The sequence below is a fragment of the Vigna unguiculata genome, chromosome 10 (assembly GCF_004118075.2).
Source record: "Vigna unguiculata cultivar IT97K-499-35 chromosome 10, ASM411807v1, whole genome shotgun sequence".
In the NCBI taxonomy this organism is placed as follows: domain Eukaryota; kingdom Viridiplantae; phylum Streptophyta; class Magnoliopsida; order Fabales; family Fabaceae; genus Vigna; species Vigna unguiculata.
In genome coordinates this window covers 3,335,191-3,353,170 of record NC_040288.1, presented here as the reverse complement: position 1 = coordinate 3,353,170, position 17,980 = coordinate 3,335,191, and the positions used below count along the sequence as shown (strand labels likewise).

The 17,980-nt window shown below is 27.8% G+C and overlaps 2 protein-coding genes across 3 annotated transcripts; both read left to right on the top strand.

Annotated features, from left to right (window-relative positions):
• Positions 1 to 2,508: 2,508 nt before the first annotated feature.
• On the top strand, positions 2,509 to 4,812 carry LOC114165927 (protein yippee-like At4g27740). The gene is made up of 2 exons (XM_028050552.1): positions 2,509 to 2,649; positions 4,459 to 4,812. The coding sequence occupies exons 1-2, from the start codon at positions 2,569 to 2,571 to the stop codon at positions 4,681 to 4,683; spliced, it is 306 nt and encodes a 101-aa protein (XP_027906353.1). The 5' UTR covers positions 2,509 to 2,568; the 3' UTR covers positions 4,684 to 4,812.
• A 6,993-nt stretch (positions 4,813 to 11,805) lies between these two features.
• On the top strand, positions 11,806 to 15,720 carry LOC114167096 (uric acid degradation bifunctional protein TTL). 2 transcript variants are annotated; one of them, XM_028052044.1, is made up of 5 exons: positions 11,806 to 12,208; positions 13,336 to 13,393; positions 13,742 to 13,843; positions 14,180 to 14,330; positions 15,025 to 15,720. In XM_028052044.1, exons 1-5 carry the CDS (start codon positions 11,979 to 11,981, stop codon positions 15,477 to 15,479), a joined length of 996 nt encoding a protein of 331 aa, XP_027907845.1. In that variant the 5' UTR covers positions 11,806 to 11,978; the 3' UTR covers positions 15,480 to 15,720. The 2 variants fall into 2 exon arrangements, with proteins under 2 accessions (XP_027907845.1, XP_027907844.1); XM_028052043.1 differs by having other exon boundaries at positions 15,022 to 15,720.
• The last annotated feature ends 2,260 nt before the right edge of the window (positions 15,721 to 17,980 follow it).

Below are 17,980 nucleotides of genomic sequence, written 5' to 3'. Positions count from 1 at the left end.
TATTCTGGTCTGTGCTGGGTGCTGAACAAAATTTGCAGGTTTAAATGTGGGAATAACACCAAAACAGAAACTGCATTAAAAAAAAAAAAAACAGAGTATTAGGCCTCGGTTCATACCAGAAACGAAGCAAAAAGGGTGCTTTTGGCCTCGGGTGCAGCCAAAACCGAGGCCAAAAGGGTATCGAATTAAAAAAAAAAAAAAAACACCATATGGCCTCGGGTGCAACAAAAACCGAGGCCAAAAAGAGCCCATATGGCCTCGGGTGCAGCAAAAACCGAGGCCAAAAGGGTTATCGAATTTTAAAAAAAAAAAAGAAAAGGCCCATATGGCCTCGGGTGCAGTGAAAACCGAGGCAGAAGGCAGGGTCTATGGCCTCGGGTGCTTTGAAAACCGAGGCAGAATCCCCCTCTATGGCTTCGGTTCTTAACCGAGGCCAAAAGCTATGACCTTTTTGCCTCGCCCCAATATGCTTCGGTTTCCGAACCGGTGCAGAATATTAAAAACAACTGCTGCCAAAGGCCCTTCCTGCACTGGTACTATCCTCTATTCTATATTATCTCTTCTCTTCTCGATTATCTATTATTCTCTCTATTATTCACTTTATTTCATAACACAAACATATTTTTATAACATTCAACCATATTTTATTACACTTTTAATTTATTAAGTAGACTTATTTATCAACTATGATTTCAACCGATCATTCTATCATAGATTTAGCCAATAAAATTGAAAAGACCTTAAACGTGCTTGTACATTACTCACCTTACTTGTCCACCACGCAAAGTAATTCGTGGAAATCAATTCCAAAGACCATAATAACGTATTTATTGTTATTTCAACTCATGATAGCAAAAGCATTCTAATTTAAACATAAATATTATTTTAATATATTTAATATATTTTAATAATATATTGTTTAACTAAACTAACTGAAAAAACTATATTTGTAAACGAATAATTATGATAATAACTGAAAAAAAAAATACATTCATAAATAAAAGTGGTAAGTTTGATAATTGTTATCTTCTAATTGTAAGTTTGAAATTATCATCGTAGAGAGTGTTTGTTTAATACTACAGCCCAACATTTAACTTGAGAATTCATTTCATAATTTAATTTGCTAGAATTTATAGTCAACGGGTTACAAAAGTAATAGGAAATTGTTCACCGATATTCAGGCATGGGTTGATAAATCAAAAGTAATTGTTTTACATTTTATTACTTAATTATTATTAATATTTTACAAATTTATCATCAAAATTTTACGAATTCTATTATCATATTTCCCGTATATTTTTCAATAATAAAAGAATAAATTTTACATGTTTTACTGGTTCGTTAAATCTCTAATAGAATGTTAAATATGTATCTTTATATTAAATATTACATATTCATAAAGAATTTATATGTAAGTCGATGAATAGTTTGTCCTTTTTATTGTATGTATTATGTATAGGGTAGTAAAGAAAGAAAATAACACCTTTTTTGTCATTAATTTGGAAAATAGAAAAGAAAATAGAGAATTAGTTAAATGAATGAATATATAAAGTGATAACATTAAAACCGAAAGAAGTTAAAGTTGGTAGATAATAATGTTTGAGTGATCTTTCGTGGTACCTAACGTTGTCTCTATCAAGTGCGCACAAGGTGGGAAGGGATGCAGTGCAATTAGAAACCACATGTGTTCGCTTTCGCTGCTTTGTAACCACACGATGAAGATCGCACGGTTCAGATTAGTGTTTTGAATCTAATTACTGAAAATATGTTTTCTTTTTATTTGGATAAAGTCTAGTAAAATTAAAAAATAAAAAAAGATTAAATTAATTTGTAGAAATTATTTCATCAATTTTACTAAAATATTAACTTAAAGTCATGCATCGAAAAATTAGAATAAATAGATATTTTGGTCATAATTCAAAATAATTCAAACGAGTACAGTTATTTTGGTCATAATTATTAAAAAATATATATTTAGATAAAGGGTTAAATATATTTTTAATTCATTAACTTTTACCGAATTTTAGAATTAGTCAATTTCAAAATATTTGACAAATTTAGTCTTTTATCTTTTAAAATATGTGAATTTAGTCATTTTAATCAAATTTTATTAAGTTTATTTGATTTTAAGCGCGTTTCGTAATATATTTGATTTAACATTAAAAAAATGTGTCAAACAGTATAAACAACTCAAATATAGTCCTGAAATATGTATGAAACATCAAATAAACCTAACAAAATTTGATTAAAAAAATTAAATTCATGTATTTCGAAAGATAAATAACTAAATTAATTTAAAGTTTTAAAATTCAAATGCTAGACAAAAATATATTTAAAAAAAAAAAAAAGTGATGTGATGAAATATTTCGACGATTATGATTTGTTGGGTGCGTGAAAGCGCGTTATGGTGCTGTGCAGGCGATTCAGATATTCATATCCTTTGGTCCAAACACTGTGTTGACCACGTCACAATAATGGTAATCCACGCCTCTTCTCTCTTCCTATATAAACCCATTGGTTGTGTTCAACAAAACTCACAACTTCATCTTCTTCATTTGATTCACTTCAATGGGTCCACCTGCTTACAAGTGCAGAAACTGCCAAACTCCTATTGCTTATCGTGATGAACTTCTTTCCAAAAACTATATGGTAATATTGTTCATCAAACTCACTTTTTTACCTTTTACTTTTTTCTTCATCACTTTGTTTCTGTCTTTGGATCTGCCACATGATTGTTTGTAGATGAAAAAGCACCAAAACTAAGATTTTTTCTCTTTCTTTTTTTTCTTTCCCAAAACCACAGAGTAGTTCTGTTTTTCTTTCTCATCTTTTCCTCATTCTTTCTGCATACCAATTAGGATGAGCCTCATATGCAAGTTGAACTTAGATTTCAGATAAAAACTAAGAGATTCTTCACTTTTTGTATAACTATTGACTGATTTCTATACTTCAAAAAAGAATCAAACTTTTTTTGGAGAACATAAACCGTATATGTATATATGGACTTTTTTGTAAAAAGGGGTCAATTTGACAAAAAATTTGTAAAAATGGGTCAGTTAAATTTTTTTTTGCAAAATAGGATAAAGTGGTCGTGGTTGAGGACGACATTAAAGGTGAAGTCGTCCTTCATCGTGTCGGTTTCTTTTTTTTTTTTCAAAAAGCGAAACCGTGCTCTCAGAAGTCGGTTTTTTTTTTATTTTTTTTCTTTTTACACATTCAGCTTTATATATATATATATATATATATATATATATATATATATATATATTTTAATTATATATTATTTAGTTTTTTTTTTAAATATTTGTTTACAGTAGAGAAATAAAGTGACATCCTCAATGGCGATTTTTTCGCCAGTTTCTTCTGATTTGGTCAAAACGTTCTCTACTTCTTCGTTTGATTTTATAAATTTAGTATTTTATTAAATGATACTTGATAGTTAGTAGACTAACTAAACCACAAATAAAATAAACATTAACAAATTAAATATTCAAATATAATTATCGAAGGATTTTTTAATATTTTTTTAATTTGTATCATTTTATCTTCTTAATTTTGTATTAAGGTTTAACGATTAAGTATTTTAGAATTTTTTTAAAACTATTTTTCATATTTTTACTTAAATAAATATTTAACAAAAACTAAATAATATATAATTAAAAAAAAAGAAAATATATATATATATATATATATATATATATATATATATAAAGCTGAATGTGTAAAAAAAAAAAAAATCAAAAAGTGAAGTCGTCATGCCCAAGGACAACTTCACTTTTAAAATATATAGAAACCGGCTTCTGAGAGCACGGTTTCGCTTTTTGGAAAAAAAAAAAAAAAAAGAAACCGGTACGGTGGAGGACGACTTCACCTTTAATGTCGTCCTCCACCACGACGACTTGATCCTATTTTGCAAAAAAAAATTCAAACGACTCTTTTTTACAAATTCTTGGTCAAAATGATCCCTTTTTACAAAAAAGCCTGTATATATGCTTTCATTAATAGGGTATCAATGGTTACCTTCAAAAGGAAAAAAAAAATACACTTTTTGTGCATATCAGTTTAACAATTTTGGTGTTTTGAGATAAAAGTTTTACTGCCCAGAAGGGTTTTTCTTTTAGGAGACTACCCCCAAACAGTAAATTACATTAAATATGAATTTTTTTATTAATTTACTTTTTTTTTAATAAAAAGAGGAAAATGTATGTGGAGACTATAGTGCTAGTCCACACCCAGAGAGAAAAGAAGATGAAAGTAGATAGGTTTAGGGTTCATAATACAATAAGATGATTAATACAAAAATTAATTTACTTGATGAAAAAAAAAAAGAACAGTTTTACTTTCCTGAGAGCATGTATGAAGAAATATGATAATGTTTGAGGGTTGAAAAGTTGAACCTAAGTATTAGGCCATATTTGAAAATTGAATAGCAAGTGGTTGATCCCTTTGGGTATTCAGGCAAAAACAGGGCAAGCATTTATGTTCTCTCATGCAAGGAACATTGTGTTTGGGCAAAAGCAAGAGACAAATCTGATAACTGGTGTGTACACCATTGCTGGCATCTTCTGCAGCAAGTGTGGTGAGGAATTAGGTTGGAAGTACCTTCAAGCTTCTGAGGCAAGACAGAAGTTCAAGGAAGGCAAATTTATAATTGAATGTTCTAAGATTTCCAAAGAGTACTAGCTTCTATGTTCATGCCTCCTTCAACCATTAACTTCTTTCCATAAATTCTTAAATAAACACTTATGATATGTTTAAGACTGTTTTTTGTATCTCATAATTAAAGAAGGATTAAGAATATTTTTAATTTCTGTCGGATTTTTAACTTTTGATATATTTTTTTTAAATGAATGAATATAATTGTTTTTAATTTAATTATATAATTTTTTTTTATGTGTTAAATATGTTTTATGATTGACGTTTTGAAATGTTTGTTTCGTTTTAATTCAAGGGTTAAATATGTTTTTGGTTCCTCAATTTTCAGTGAAATTTGGAATTAGTCTTTCTTTGAAAATTTTGACCAATTTAGTCCTTCATCTTTTAAAATGTGTGAATTTAGTCATTTTAATCAAATTTTGTTAAGTTTATCTAACGTTTCAAGCACATTTCATAATAGTATTTGAATTGTTTATCCCGTTTGACATATTTTCGTTTCAATGTTAACTCAAATATTATCAAATATTATCGTAAAATGTGTTTAAAATGTCAAATAAACTTATTAAATTTGGTAAGAAGACTAAATCCACACATTTCTAAAGATGAATGACTAAATGGATATAAAATTTTGAAGATGAATTAATTTTAAAATTGATTGAAACTTGAGGGACCAAAAACATATTTAATCCTTAATTCAAATGTTATTCTAAAATATTGTTTACCAAACTCAACCAAAATTAATGTCATTAAATTAAAAGAATTTTATATATATATATATATATATATATATATATATATATATATATATATATATATATATATTCATATTTCTAAATTAAAAATTAAAATATATTAAAATTTGAAAAAATGATAAATTTTAATTTTGCATGTAAGTGTAAAATCTTAAAAATATACTTAACCTTAAAAGAAAATAAAAGTAGAAGATGAAAGTGGTTTCAAGCGATAGTAGTTTATGCAAGTGAAAGTGGTTTATGTGAGTTTCATGAATAGATGATTTTTCTCACATATGTGAAGAGAAGAAATGTTATCTCAATAATAAGAGATGAAAAACTACTTTATCCTTTTCATTTTATTTGCAATTAGTGTATTGTTGTATGTTGGGATGAAATAACAGTTTAGAAATCAATCTGATCTGTATTGATACATAATTTAGTAGGGTTATATGATAATTGGTTAAATTAATTTAAATTACAAAAAATAATAATAATTTAAGAGTAAATTATTAAATTTAAAAAGAATTATTTTAGACTTGTGATAATTATGTTATTTAACTTGTGATTTATATTAAAATAAAATCTCAAAGTCTAATTATTTTTCTTGTGTTGCATTTGGTAAATTTGGTAAAGACAACTATTTACAGGCGCGAAATTATTGCCCTTAAATAATTAAAATATGTTCGATTGATCAAACATATTTTTGAAAATATTTAATAGAATTTTATAGAAATTTTAAGTTTTAAAAATGTTAAAGAAATTTTCTTTCAAATTTTAATTATTCATCAAATCAAATAATTATGGTATTTTCATAGTTTTGAAACTTCTTATCTTAATTATGAAAATTTAAACTTTCGCTTTTGGATAAAAACAACTTTTGAGTAAAACACAAATTAAAAACAACATCATTTGAAATGTTATTTTTTAGATAATAAGCCGAACAAAGATATTTCAAATTTTTCTTCATTCTAATATTCCTAACTGAATAACTGTATTAAGTTAAAATTTGACAGAGAAAGTCTAATAAGAACCTGATTAGGTAAGTTTATGGAGAAGAGCTTCTTTAACAATTCTGATATATAAAAATTCTTTTACATATATATTATAATTAATTTGATATATTATTCAATTTACTTGATGTATATATTGAAACTATTTGATTGCTCTGTACTCTGCTATTGTAACGTCTAATATGTAAAAAAAAAAAAAAAAAAAAAAAACTTGTTATTCAATTTAATGTTATCCAAATATAATAATTTCATAAACATGTGAGTTTGCTTTCTAATAAGAAAAAGTTATTTAGTATTGTAATTCATTTCAAAAATTAAACAGAGTTTGGAAATATATATTGTTGGTGTATTGTTTGGAAATTATATATACCAAATGGAATTATTTCTCTATTTTTTATTCATAAAAATAATAAAATTATATATATATATATATATATATATATATATATATGTATTTTTTATGTAATAAAAGTATTATGAAAAAATAGCAATAAATATTTGCTTAAGAATTTAATTTAAAAACAATAATAATTTGGTACTCAAAATAAAAATTAAACGTATATTTAAAATTTAAAATTTATTAAAAAGTATTACAAAGAATATTCACGTTCAACTTTAATAAAATAAATTTCAATTCAAAATATTTAAAATTTTTATTTGAATATTTAATTAATGTGATCAAATTTTTAAGAAATATTTTAATATAAAATAATTATTTATTTTAAATAAATATCACAAATATAGTAAATTTGTAATAATTATTATTATAATAAATTTTAATTTTATGTAACTCATTATTAAATTTTAATATAATAAGATTATATTAAAAATAATTTTAAATTTTAAAATTATTTAGAAATTTATAAATATTAAAATATAAATTTAAATTAAAATATTCATAAAATTTCAAATATTGTTGATCGCATTTATCCATTCCATTTAATTTTTATTTATCTAATATTATTATCATTATTGTTATCAATTTATAATTATTATGATCATTATTATATAAACTATACATTATTATTATTATTAATTATAATTATTTTATTATTATTATTATTATTATATTATTATTATTAAGATTATAATTATTTATAATAATATATAATAAGAATATACTCTTTTATGTTCACATTTTATTATTTTACTTTTATTTTTAATTATTATTTTAAAAATTGATTATTTCATATATATAGTTTATCTTTTACCGTTATTCTAAAATTTTATTTTCTCTTTAATAATTATCTTAAAAACTTATTTTCTATACATATTTTATTTTTTTAATTTTAACAATTATCTATTTGTTATTGATTTTTGTTCAAATTTTTATGAAAATTAAAAAGTGTGAACACACAGTTCATGTTTCAATTATTTATCTTTTTATTTATTATGTTGTTCATTTATCTTTGCACAATTATCTTAATTCAAAAAACAAATAATTACTAAACTTAGTAAAATAATAAAACTGAAAAATATTTTTTTATTATAAATAATTACTTAAATTTAAAATATAATAATTAAGAGGATAAAATTAAAAAATAAAAAAAGACACCAAATATGTTTATCTCTTCTTATATGTAGTTGTATTATTATTATTATTATTATTATTATTATTATTATTATTATTATTATTAATGTTATTGTTGTTGTTGTTGTTTTTGTTGTTATTATTATTATTATTATTATTATTATTATGATTGTGTGATACTAGCGAACACACGGGTGTGACAACACCTGTATGTTCGCATTTTTTTAATTTTTAAGAAATTTAAGTATAAATTTAAGTTAAGATCAATAACAAATATATAATTAATTTTTAAAATAGTTGTTAAATGTAAAATTAAAAAAATAAGAAATGTGATTATTATAGTGGTATTATTATTGTTATTATTATTTTTATTTTATCATTAAATCTTATTATTATAGTGATATTATTATTATTATTATTATAGTTAGACACATATTTTACTTTAATTTACTACGGGGATCGTATCTCAATTACTTGCACTTTTATTTGTTTTGTTATTTATTTTATCTCTATATTTGTATAATTATTTGAATTAAATAAATAGTTACTAAAATTAGTAAAATGATAAAACTGACAAATAATTTTTTATTATGAATAATTACTTAAATTTAAAAAATAATAATTAAGAGGATAAAATTGTAAAAACAAAAAAGGACACAAAAAATGTGTATCTCTTATATATGTAGTTGTATTATTATTATTATTATTATTATTATTATTATTATTATTATTACTATTATTATTATAGCTAGACACATCTTACTTTTATTTATTACATTATTATATTTCAATTACTTGTCCTTTTTATTTTTTTATTTATTTATTTGTTGATGTATAATTATAGATTATTATAGTTAACATTAGTCTTAGTAGTATTAGCATTAACATTGATATGTATAGCATAAACATTATTATTATTATTATTATTATTATTATTAGTTTGTTATTATTGGTATCACTATTATTTATTATTATTATTATTATTATTATTATAATAATAATAATAATAATAATTATTATTATTATTATTATTCATAGTGATGTTATTATTATAAATGTTTTTTTTAATTATAAAAAATATTATTATACTAAATATTTTTGTTAAATAAATTTTTAATCTTCTAAAAATTTTATAATTTATAATTTATTTTAATATTATAATTAGTATTTTTAATGTTTAAATAAATATAATAACAATTATATTATTATACTAAAAAAGTTTGAAAAAAAAAACAAAAAAAAAATTGTGAGTATACACACGGATCACAGACTATTATAATTATTTCATAAAATCAATTAAATACATTATATTATAATATCAATTTTATTTATTATATTTAAAACTAAAATTCTTATTATATCACTTAGATTTATTCATTACTTTAATAATAATATTTACAAAAGTATTATTAGTTTAATAATAATATTTACAAAAATATTATTTAATTTTTATAATATTTCATTACTCGTTACTTTATTGTTTTATTATACAAAATAAAAAATATATAATTGTGCATATGTAACACCCCATTTAATTAATAAATATAATTAAAGGAAGTATCACATTGAATAATATAGAAATGCGGCCTAGGAGTTTAAACCTTACTCCTTACAATTATCCAAGGAAGTTCGAACATAAAAGGCACACAACGATGCCAAACAGGTACAAAGGTAAAACAACAGTAGTTGATAATACACCAAAAGCTAAAACAGAACATGGACCGTGAACCTAAAAGAAAAGTCCAAATAAAAGAACTTCAGCCCAGATAGACTATGCAGCGGAATCATCTCTCTCCTGTTGAACACGAGTACCTCTCGGATTTGCTCCCATCAATAAATTGATGATCATCGCAAAGGTAGAAGAACAACATACAAGGAAATCAAACAAGCAAAAGGTAAGCTAGAGCCAAAGAGATTTTATCATACAATCAGATATACTTCCACAGTTCGATATGCATACATCACCCAAGCATGTTATGACCTTCCAAATCAATACACTAAGACTCGACTCGACTTATCCGGATACATATAATCTGGTCAGATTCAGTGGATGCTTGCACTTGTGGTGGATTACCCTGCTCACCCCCGAGCTATGTGTTACAAGTGTTACAATGATTCAATCCCCCACACATAAGGTTAGCCCTTAATGAGTTTCAGGCCTCTTGCTACTCTCACCACAAGAGTCAGTCCGCTCTAAGTGAGACTAACTGACTCCTTAGAGTGTCAGGATGCATCCTTACCTTGAATCCTTACCAAATTATATAAATGGGGCACCACCATGGACACCCACTAATAGGGGCCATGGAATTACGCACTGACACGGACCAATCATGCTCAATCAATCAGGTAATATTTATCATACACATAACCTCATGCCAACCTTTTTCAACCAATCCTCATTCATATCCAAATATTGAATCCATACCAACTTATCCTTTGTATTTCATATCAATGCCATGCCTCTTTGATACCAATCATCTCATTTAATTTACATGTTAAATTCATACCAAACCCATCATTCACCATCCACGAATCACATCACTCATACATAATTGTTCATCACATATTTTACCATAACAATTACATCCAAGCAAGTGCCAACCATCCAAGAATAAGAAACAACCAAACACCACACTGCCCTCGCCCAACTCCTCGCTCAGGCTGAAGGGTCTCACTCAGGCGAGAGACTCTCGCTCAGGCGAGAGACTCTCGCTCAGGCGAGTCCCCTTCGCCTAGGCGAGGGCTCAAAAAGGGGGAACAATAACCTCACGCGGGATCTCGCTTAGGCGAGAACCCTCTCGTTTGGGCAAGATGTTCGCTCGTTCAGAAAGAACGTGGGTCGCTTGAGCGACTACTTGCGTGAAGTAGCTTGGGTGAGCCTCTGTTGATCTCGCCTAGGCGAGACATGCTCGCTTGGGCGAGAAAACCAGTGCTCACCACTATTCTCTCGTGCAACAGTCCAATAACACAGCCCAAATAACACAATACGACATTTTATAAGCTCAATTCAGTAAACAATCCATGAATCACGTAATATCATCAAAGAAATCATGAAAAATCAAAGCTTTAACGAAACCCTAACTTCCCTTACCTTGAAAAGGGCTAATATTGGACTTCGACTCTTAAGCCAGCGAAACCAGTAGCTCCAAGGGCAGATTTATGAACTGAAACAGTGACACGACAAAGGACATTGGATTCACACAGTGAGTCCCGACATAAACCACGAAAACAACTTAGAAAGGGCGCGAGGTTCGAGAACTAACTTACGTGAACGGGTGACGGAGGTTGAGCTCACTTGAACTTGGATAGATCTAGCCCTTAACATTAGGACATTCAGAAAAAAGTGAGCCTTACAACATCTACTAGTTTAATTTAGAAAGAATAATTATTTGGTACTCAAAATAAAAATTAAACATATATTTTAAATTTAAAATTTATTAAAAAGTATTATGAGGAATGTTCACATTCAACTTTAATAAAATAAATTTCAATTCAAAATATTTAAAATTTTATTTGACTATTTAATTAATGTGATCAAATTTTTCAGAAAATATTTTAATATAAAAATAATTTTTTATTTTATAAATGACACAAATATAGTATTTTAATAATTATTATTATGATAAATTTTAATTTTATGTAACTCATTATTAAATTTTAATACAATAATATTATATTAAAAATAATTTTAAATTTTAAAATTACTTACAAATTTCTAAATATTAAAACATAAATTTAAATTAAAATATTCATAAAATTTCAAATCTTGCTGATCGCACTTATCCATTCCATTTAATGTATTTATCTAATATTATCTTCTTTATAAAATGAATTTCTGTCGCTACCACTTTCTTTTGTGCTGGCCAAAAGAACATTTCTACGTGGCATTTTGTTTGTGTCGCAAGAACAAGACTAAGTGCTGACACAGCGTCACATCCTCTTCTCTTCTTTTCTCTTCCCACAAACAAATCATAAAAACACTGTCCACTTCCAATTCCAATAGAATTGTGCAAAACACAAGCGAATAGAGTGATTACTGTTTGAAGAATGGAGTTCAGTTTCGACGAGAAAGATTTCGTATCGTGCTGTGGAAGCACCAGATTCGCCAAGGACATGGTTTTGGCCTCTCCTTTCAGTTCGTTGCAGCACGCCGTTTCTGTGGCGAGGGACGTTTGGTTCAACAAAGTTGATGTTAACGGTTGGCTTCAGGCCTTCTCTGCCCACCCTCAGATCGGACATACCCATGCTCCATCTGTTGCCTCTGAAGCCAGTGCTCAGTTCAGTACATGAATTCATCACTTTTTTCCATCTGGGTCACTCTCCCTCTTGTGTTTTGTGTGAAAGATTTGATTTTTGACTGGAAAGGGTGTGTTTTGGTTTTTGTGGGTTGGTGGTTCTTTGGGTCATCATTTGGGATTTGCAGTTCAAGTTCAGTGATTTCTCCCTTCCGATCAGAAATTTAGCATGACTTTTGAAGTGGTTGATATAAAAGTTAGAGAATTTTTAATACATGATAGTTAGGATACATAGACTATCTGCTCTCTCACTTGGGTGGTTCTCTATTTTGTGTATTGAGATGAAACCAAGAGTATAATCTATGGACTGATATGACAGATATTTTACATTGTCATTCAGTTATAAATCATCATGTATGGTTAATAGTTGATTCTTATGCAATCTTCAAAATTTCATACTTCTATCATTTCTGATTGATTGATATGGTGGAAATTCATACTTACCATAGGAATTAAACTCGTGAAACTAATGAATTAGGTATGGTTGTGCTTTTCTCTTTGAGTTTGTGCAAGTTTTGTAGGAAATGGATTCCCTGCAATCAGGACTTGAGGTTGGAATGTTGGATGAATTTGGGAGGACTCGATCTGAGAAGCACATTTCAAGTCTGATCTACTTAGATAAAATATGAGGAGACCAATGCTCATTCAAAAGTTGTAATTGTGTGATAGTGTGAATGTGCTAAACCCCTGACTACAGGAAATCTGGGTCTCGGATTTGAGTTAGGTGTGGAGTTGTGTCAGTTGAGTTCATTCATTCCTGATATTATGTTCCTGTTTGGTTGCATTCTGTTCTGTGTTTTGATATGAAACAAATGAATTGGATGCAAAAGGCTGTGTTTTTTTTTTCATGGTGGGGGTGAGTTTTTAAGTTAGCTATGGAATTTGTCAGTTAGGTAATTCATTCCATCAATTTTGTTCCTGGTTTTAACCATCTGGGTTTCTTTCTCTCCATTTTACATTGGTGAAAGAACCATGAGTGAAAGTTGTGAATTTTTCTTCATCTGGGTGGTGCTTTTTTGTGGCTTCAGCTGTGATTTATGCAATGAAAAGGGTAAAAAAATGTATATCATATTTGTTAGTTAGAAATAATAAGGAACTGTTTTATGCAGTTGGAGTAAGGGAGAGCAATCAACTGCTTTATCTACTGCAACTGGTTCTAGCTTACAGGTTTGCTTGCTGCTGCTACTCAAAATATTACTAATATTTTAGTGCTTTTTGTTGTACTACGAAATTTATGGTTGGAACTTGATTGATCTATGGTCTGCTATCTTAATACTGAACATACCATAAGATATTGAATTGAAAAGCACCTTCTTTCAAAGAGTTTTAATTTCTTAGCTGATAATTCACACGGTTAGCATCCTTCGTTAGCTAATATTATTGTGCTGGAAATTAGGCATTCATTAACAAAACTGAGCTTTGGACGTGGCTGCAAATATATGGTTAGAGGGGGACCTCAACTGCAATGTTAACTGTTAATAAATGGAAGTTAATTATCTGCATGTCATTTTTCAGGAACTATCTGAATGGAATGCTCGGTACTGGGAAAAGTTTGGGTTTGTTTTTCTCATTTGTGCATCTGGCAGAACCACTGATGAGATACTTGCTGAGCTGAAGGTAAATTTGAATTTCAAACTTTAGTGCTGGTAATGCTTTTATTTACTTTAACTTCTATTCTTGATTAATGTCTATTTGGGTGAATTTTCGTTGAGTTGTTATGTTATGAACATAGATTTGTTTAAGGTTACACAGGTTTAGCTTGTTTGTGAGCAATGATAGATCTTTTGAGCTTCTTTTTTCAAAGGGTGGGGAATATTCATTCATTCATTGTCTCTTATGTGCCAAATTCAATCATTGGCAGTTTCCTACATTGGTTAGGAACCCAAATTATTATGAAATGTTGATATAAGACTTTTCATTTAAATTTAAATTAATTTATGTTACACTGTGCAGAGACGATATACAAACAGGCCCATTGTTGAATTTGAGATTGCTGCTCAGGAGCAAATGAAAATTACAGAACTACGCCTTGCAAAGCTCTTTTCAAGTGCAGAAGAGATTTCTTCTAGAACTGACAAGTATTCCACTGCTAAAAAGGCAGAAGGTACTTCCATATTCTTTCCTGATTTATGTTTGGTTATAGTTTAAGAACCCCTTTTGACATTCAAATCTGCTTAGGAAAGATATAACTTTGTGCTCACTTTGTTTCCCTGACAACCCTTCAACTATTCAATTTGGTTTTGCTTATTGCTGTATTCATTAATTGAAATGTAGCATATCATCAACCATTCATCATGAGTCATAACTTTTTGTGTAGAAGTAGAATGATCAAATATTTGAGTTTTTCATCCATTCATCCATTCATTCTTTCGGTATGTTAAAAGTTGAGTTCTACAATGTTCAAATCTGGGATACAAGTGATTTAATGTTAACTCTTAACTGGTGTTAGAATCATGCGATTTTGACCTGTGATTAACCATTTTGAACTATGACATCTCGGTTAAACTTACACATCGTTCAACAATCATTTGTCATCATTCTAAAAGAGATGTGACACAAGGACTATATTATATTTGTTGTATTCAAATAACTTTCTCCTAAGATGTTTCTTATATTTCTAACTGTGATGCATGTTGTATATGTGGATGGTAAGTTGGTTTCTGAGTGCTTAACAAAACCCTCCTCCTTTATTGTTTATAAAATGTTGTGGTCTGAATTTTCAAAACTCTGCAACTTTTACATCATGATGTTTACAACAAGTTACCGATCTTGGTTTCTTATTTTCCCAATGCTAGAAGATCGTATTAGCATCATCAGTAGTCATGTGACTGCTGCTTCAGAGGGTTCATCAGGTAAACCAATTCACCACTCTGCAAGAACTCGCCCTCCCATCACCACTCATGTGCTGGATGTGTCGCGGGGCTCTCCGGCCGCCGGTATTGAGGTGCTTCTGGAGGTGTGGAGGGGCGTTCATCCTCGGCCGACATTTGGGGCCACAGGCGGTGGCAGTTGGGTGTTCCAGGGGTCATCGGCGACCGATCAAGATGGCCGGAGCGGTCAACTGCTGAGCATAGTTGAGGATGTGAGTCCAGGAATATACAGGATAAGTTTCAACACCGGGAAGTACATCCCAAATGGTTTCTTTCCTTATGTGTCTATAGTGTTTGAAATCAAGGATTCACAGAAAAGGGAACATTTTCATGTTCCTCTTCTGCTTTCTCCATTCTCATTCAGCACTTACCGTGGAAGCTAGGAATATAGGAACAGTTGCCAGATGAATGCCACAAATGTTTGTGGGGTGCCTAGAATGAATCTCTGAAGATTTGAATCACTAAAGGTACCACATTTAGATAGGTAATAAGTGCAGTGTTCTTCAGTTATTGCATGTTATGTAAGTTCTTTCCAGTTAACAATCGAAACTTGCAATATTTGAGACATGACTTCAATATTTAAATACCACATATAGTGCATGAGCAAGGGTTTATTGAGTTCCATTATGATGAAATTATATTTAAATTGTCTGCATAATTTGTAACTCAAAAGTAGTTACATTTAAGTAAAAAAGAATCATATAATTTGCACCCTATCAATTTTTTTTTTCTTGCACCCCACAATACAAGGAAAATACTCAAATACCTTTCACCCTTGCACCACACCACCAGAGACTGCAGGAAGAAGAGAGAAAATGGTTAAAGAACTCATTTCAGAAACATTTTTCCGGAAAATATTTCATGTTTTCGTAAAATTCTTTTCGTAACACATTTCATGCAGGAGTTCCAAAAAATTTATTTCGGAAGATATTATGTGTTTTGAAAATTTTATTCTGGAAATCTGTTTCAAAAATCGTATTTCAGAATATACTTCATGTGTTTTGGAAATTTTATATCAAAACTCTCATCTGGAAAATTTTGTTCCGGAAATTCTGTTTTTGAAAATTTCACTAGGAAAAATGTTATTTCGGATATTGCGGAATCAACGATTCAGAGATAAAATGGTTATTATAAAAACTTAATTGGATGCAGGAATGAATTGATGGGTGCAGGAAGCAATTTGGAGGAAGAAATTGATGGGTGCATGAAGCAATTTCGACATGAGAGGTGAGAGTTCTTCAAGGAACGCTTTAGACACGGCTCTTCAATTTTTTTCTTAAGAAATTCAAAAAAATAACAAATTTATTATTCAAATTTGATAACATTTGTATGCTCTACAATAAAATTTAAAAGAATACTAATACTTTTTTAACATAAATATGAAAAATTAAGATACTCTTTAACATTGAAAGTATGGCTTCAGAAGTTTATTTGTGAATAATAAATTATAGACTAAATTTTGAGAAATTATATTAATATTTTTTTGAAATGTTAAAGTCTTCGAGTTTATTACCTATCTATCCATTACACAAATCTATTTATTATACAAATTGAAAGAACAATTTGAACACGTGACAACTCTTGAAGGAACAGTTTGGACATGTGGCGACTATTCAAAATTTTCTTAAAAAAAAAACAAATCTATTATTCCATTTTGATAACATTTTTATGCTTTGCAATAAAATTCAAAAGAATATCAATATTTTCTTAACCTAAATATGAAAAGTTCAGAAACTCTTTAACGTTGAAGATGTCGCTTCAAGAATTTATTTGTGAACAATAAATTATAGACTAAAATGTGTTAATTCACTCAATTCATCATTAATATCAATGTGTTAACTTTCTATATGATTTATGTCTTCTGATATTCCTACATGTCTTAAGTCCTTCATAATGCTTTGTAATTATTTATTTTTCATTTATCATTGTCCTTGATAATGTCATAAGATGTTGCATGAGACAAATGAAGATCACAAAGCGTAGGAATGGCAATGGGCGGAACAGATACGAGTTTTGTTATCCCATATCTATCTCGGTAGAAAAAATTCATCTCCATCCCCATATCCAACTCTAACGGGTATCAAACCTTTTTCTTATCCCCATCCCCACCGGATAACGAGTATAATCTCGTACCCATACCCATATCTGTTTTATTACTACTTCAATATTAATTTTAATTAATTTTTATGAAATAATAAAAGATTATGGTAAAAGAAACATAATATTATCAAATATTCAATATTAAGAGGATGATTGTTTCTTTTATATCAAATACTTTGAAATAAATTATAATTTTTTATATTTTAGATTAGAATATACCAAATAAAATTTCATAAGAACTAAAAAATTTATTAAATTTGCAAACACTAATGAAACTTAGTTGATAAAATTTAAAAATATTTTAAAAATCATATAAAAGGAAAACAAATATTCAAATTAAAATATATTTTAAATATTTGTTTACTTCAATTTTTTTAAATTCTAATGAATCTCTTTTTTATACACTAATACAAGTTATAATACATCACTTGATCAAAATGATGCAAATAACAGATAATAAACATAATAATAAAATTTGAAATAGATCTTGTATCTTTTGAATTCCAATATATGTTTTGATGGTGATAAAAAAATATTCATTACAATTACATTAAATTTTTATTTTGTAGTAAAACAAAGTTATTTATACAATTATAGTGAAAAAAATTACAGTATAATTGATAATGAGTTAGAAAATAAAAAATAATTAGATAAAATTTATCGAAATAGTATTCTACATGATGAAAATAAATAATAAATAAAAATATTAAAAAATTAACAAATGTATGTCTTAGAAACAATTTGAGAGACTATTAACAAAATGTATAATCAATGGTATAATAAA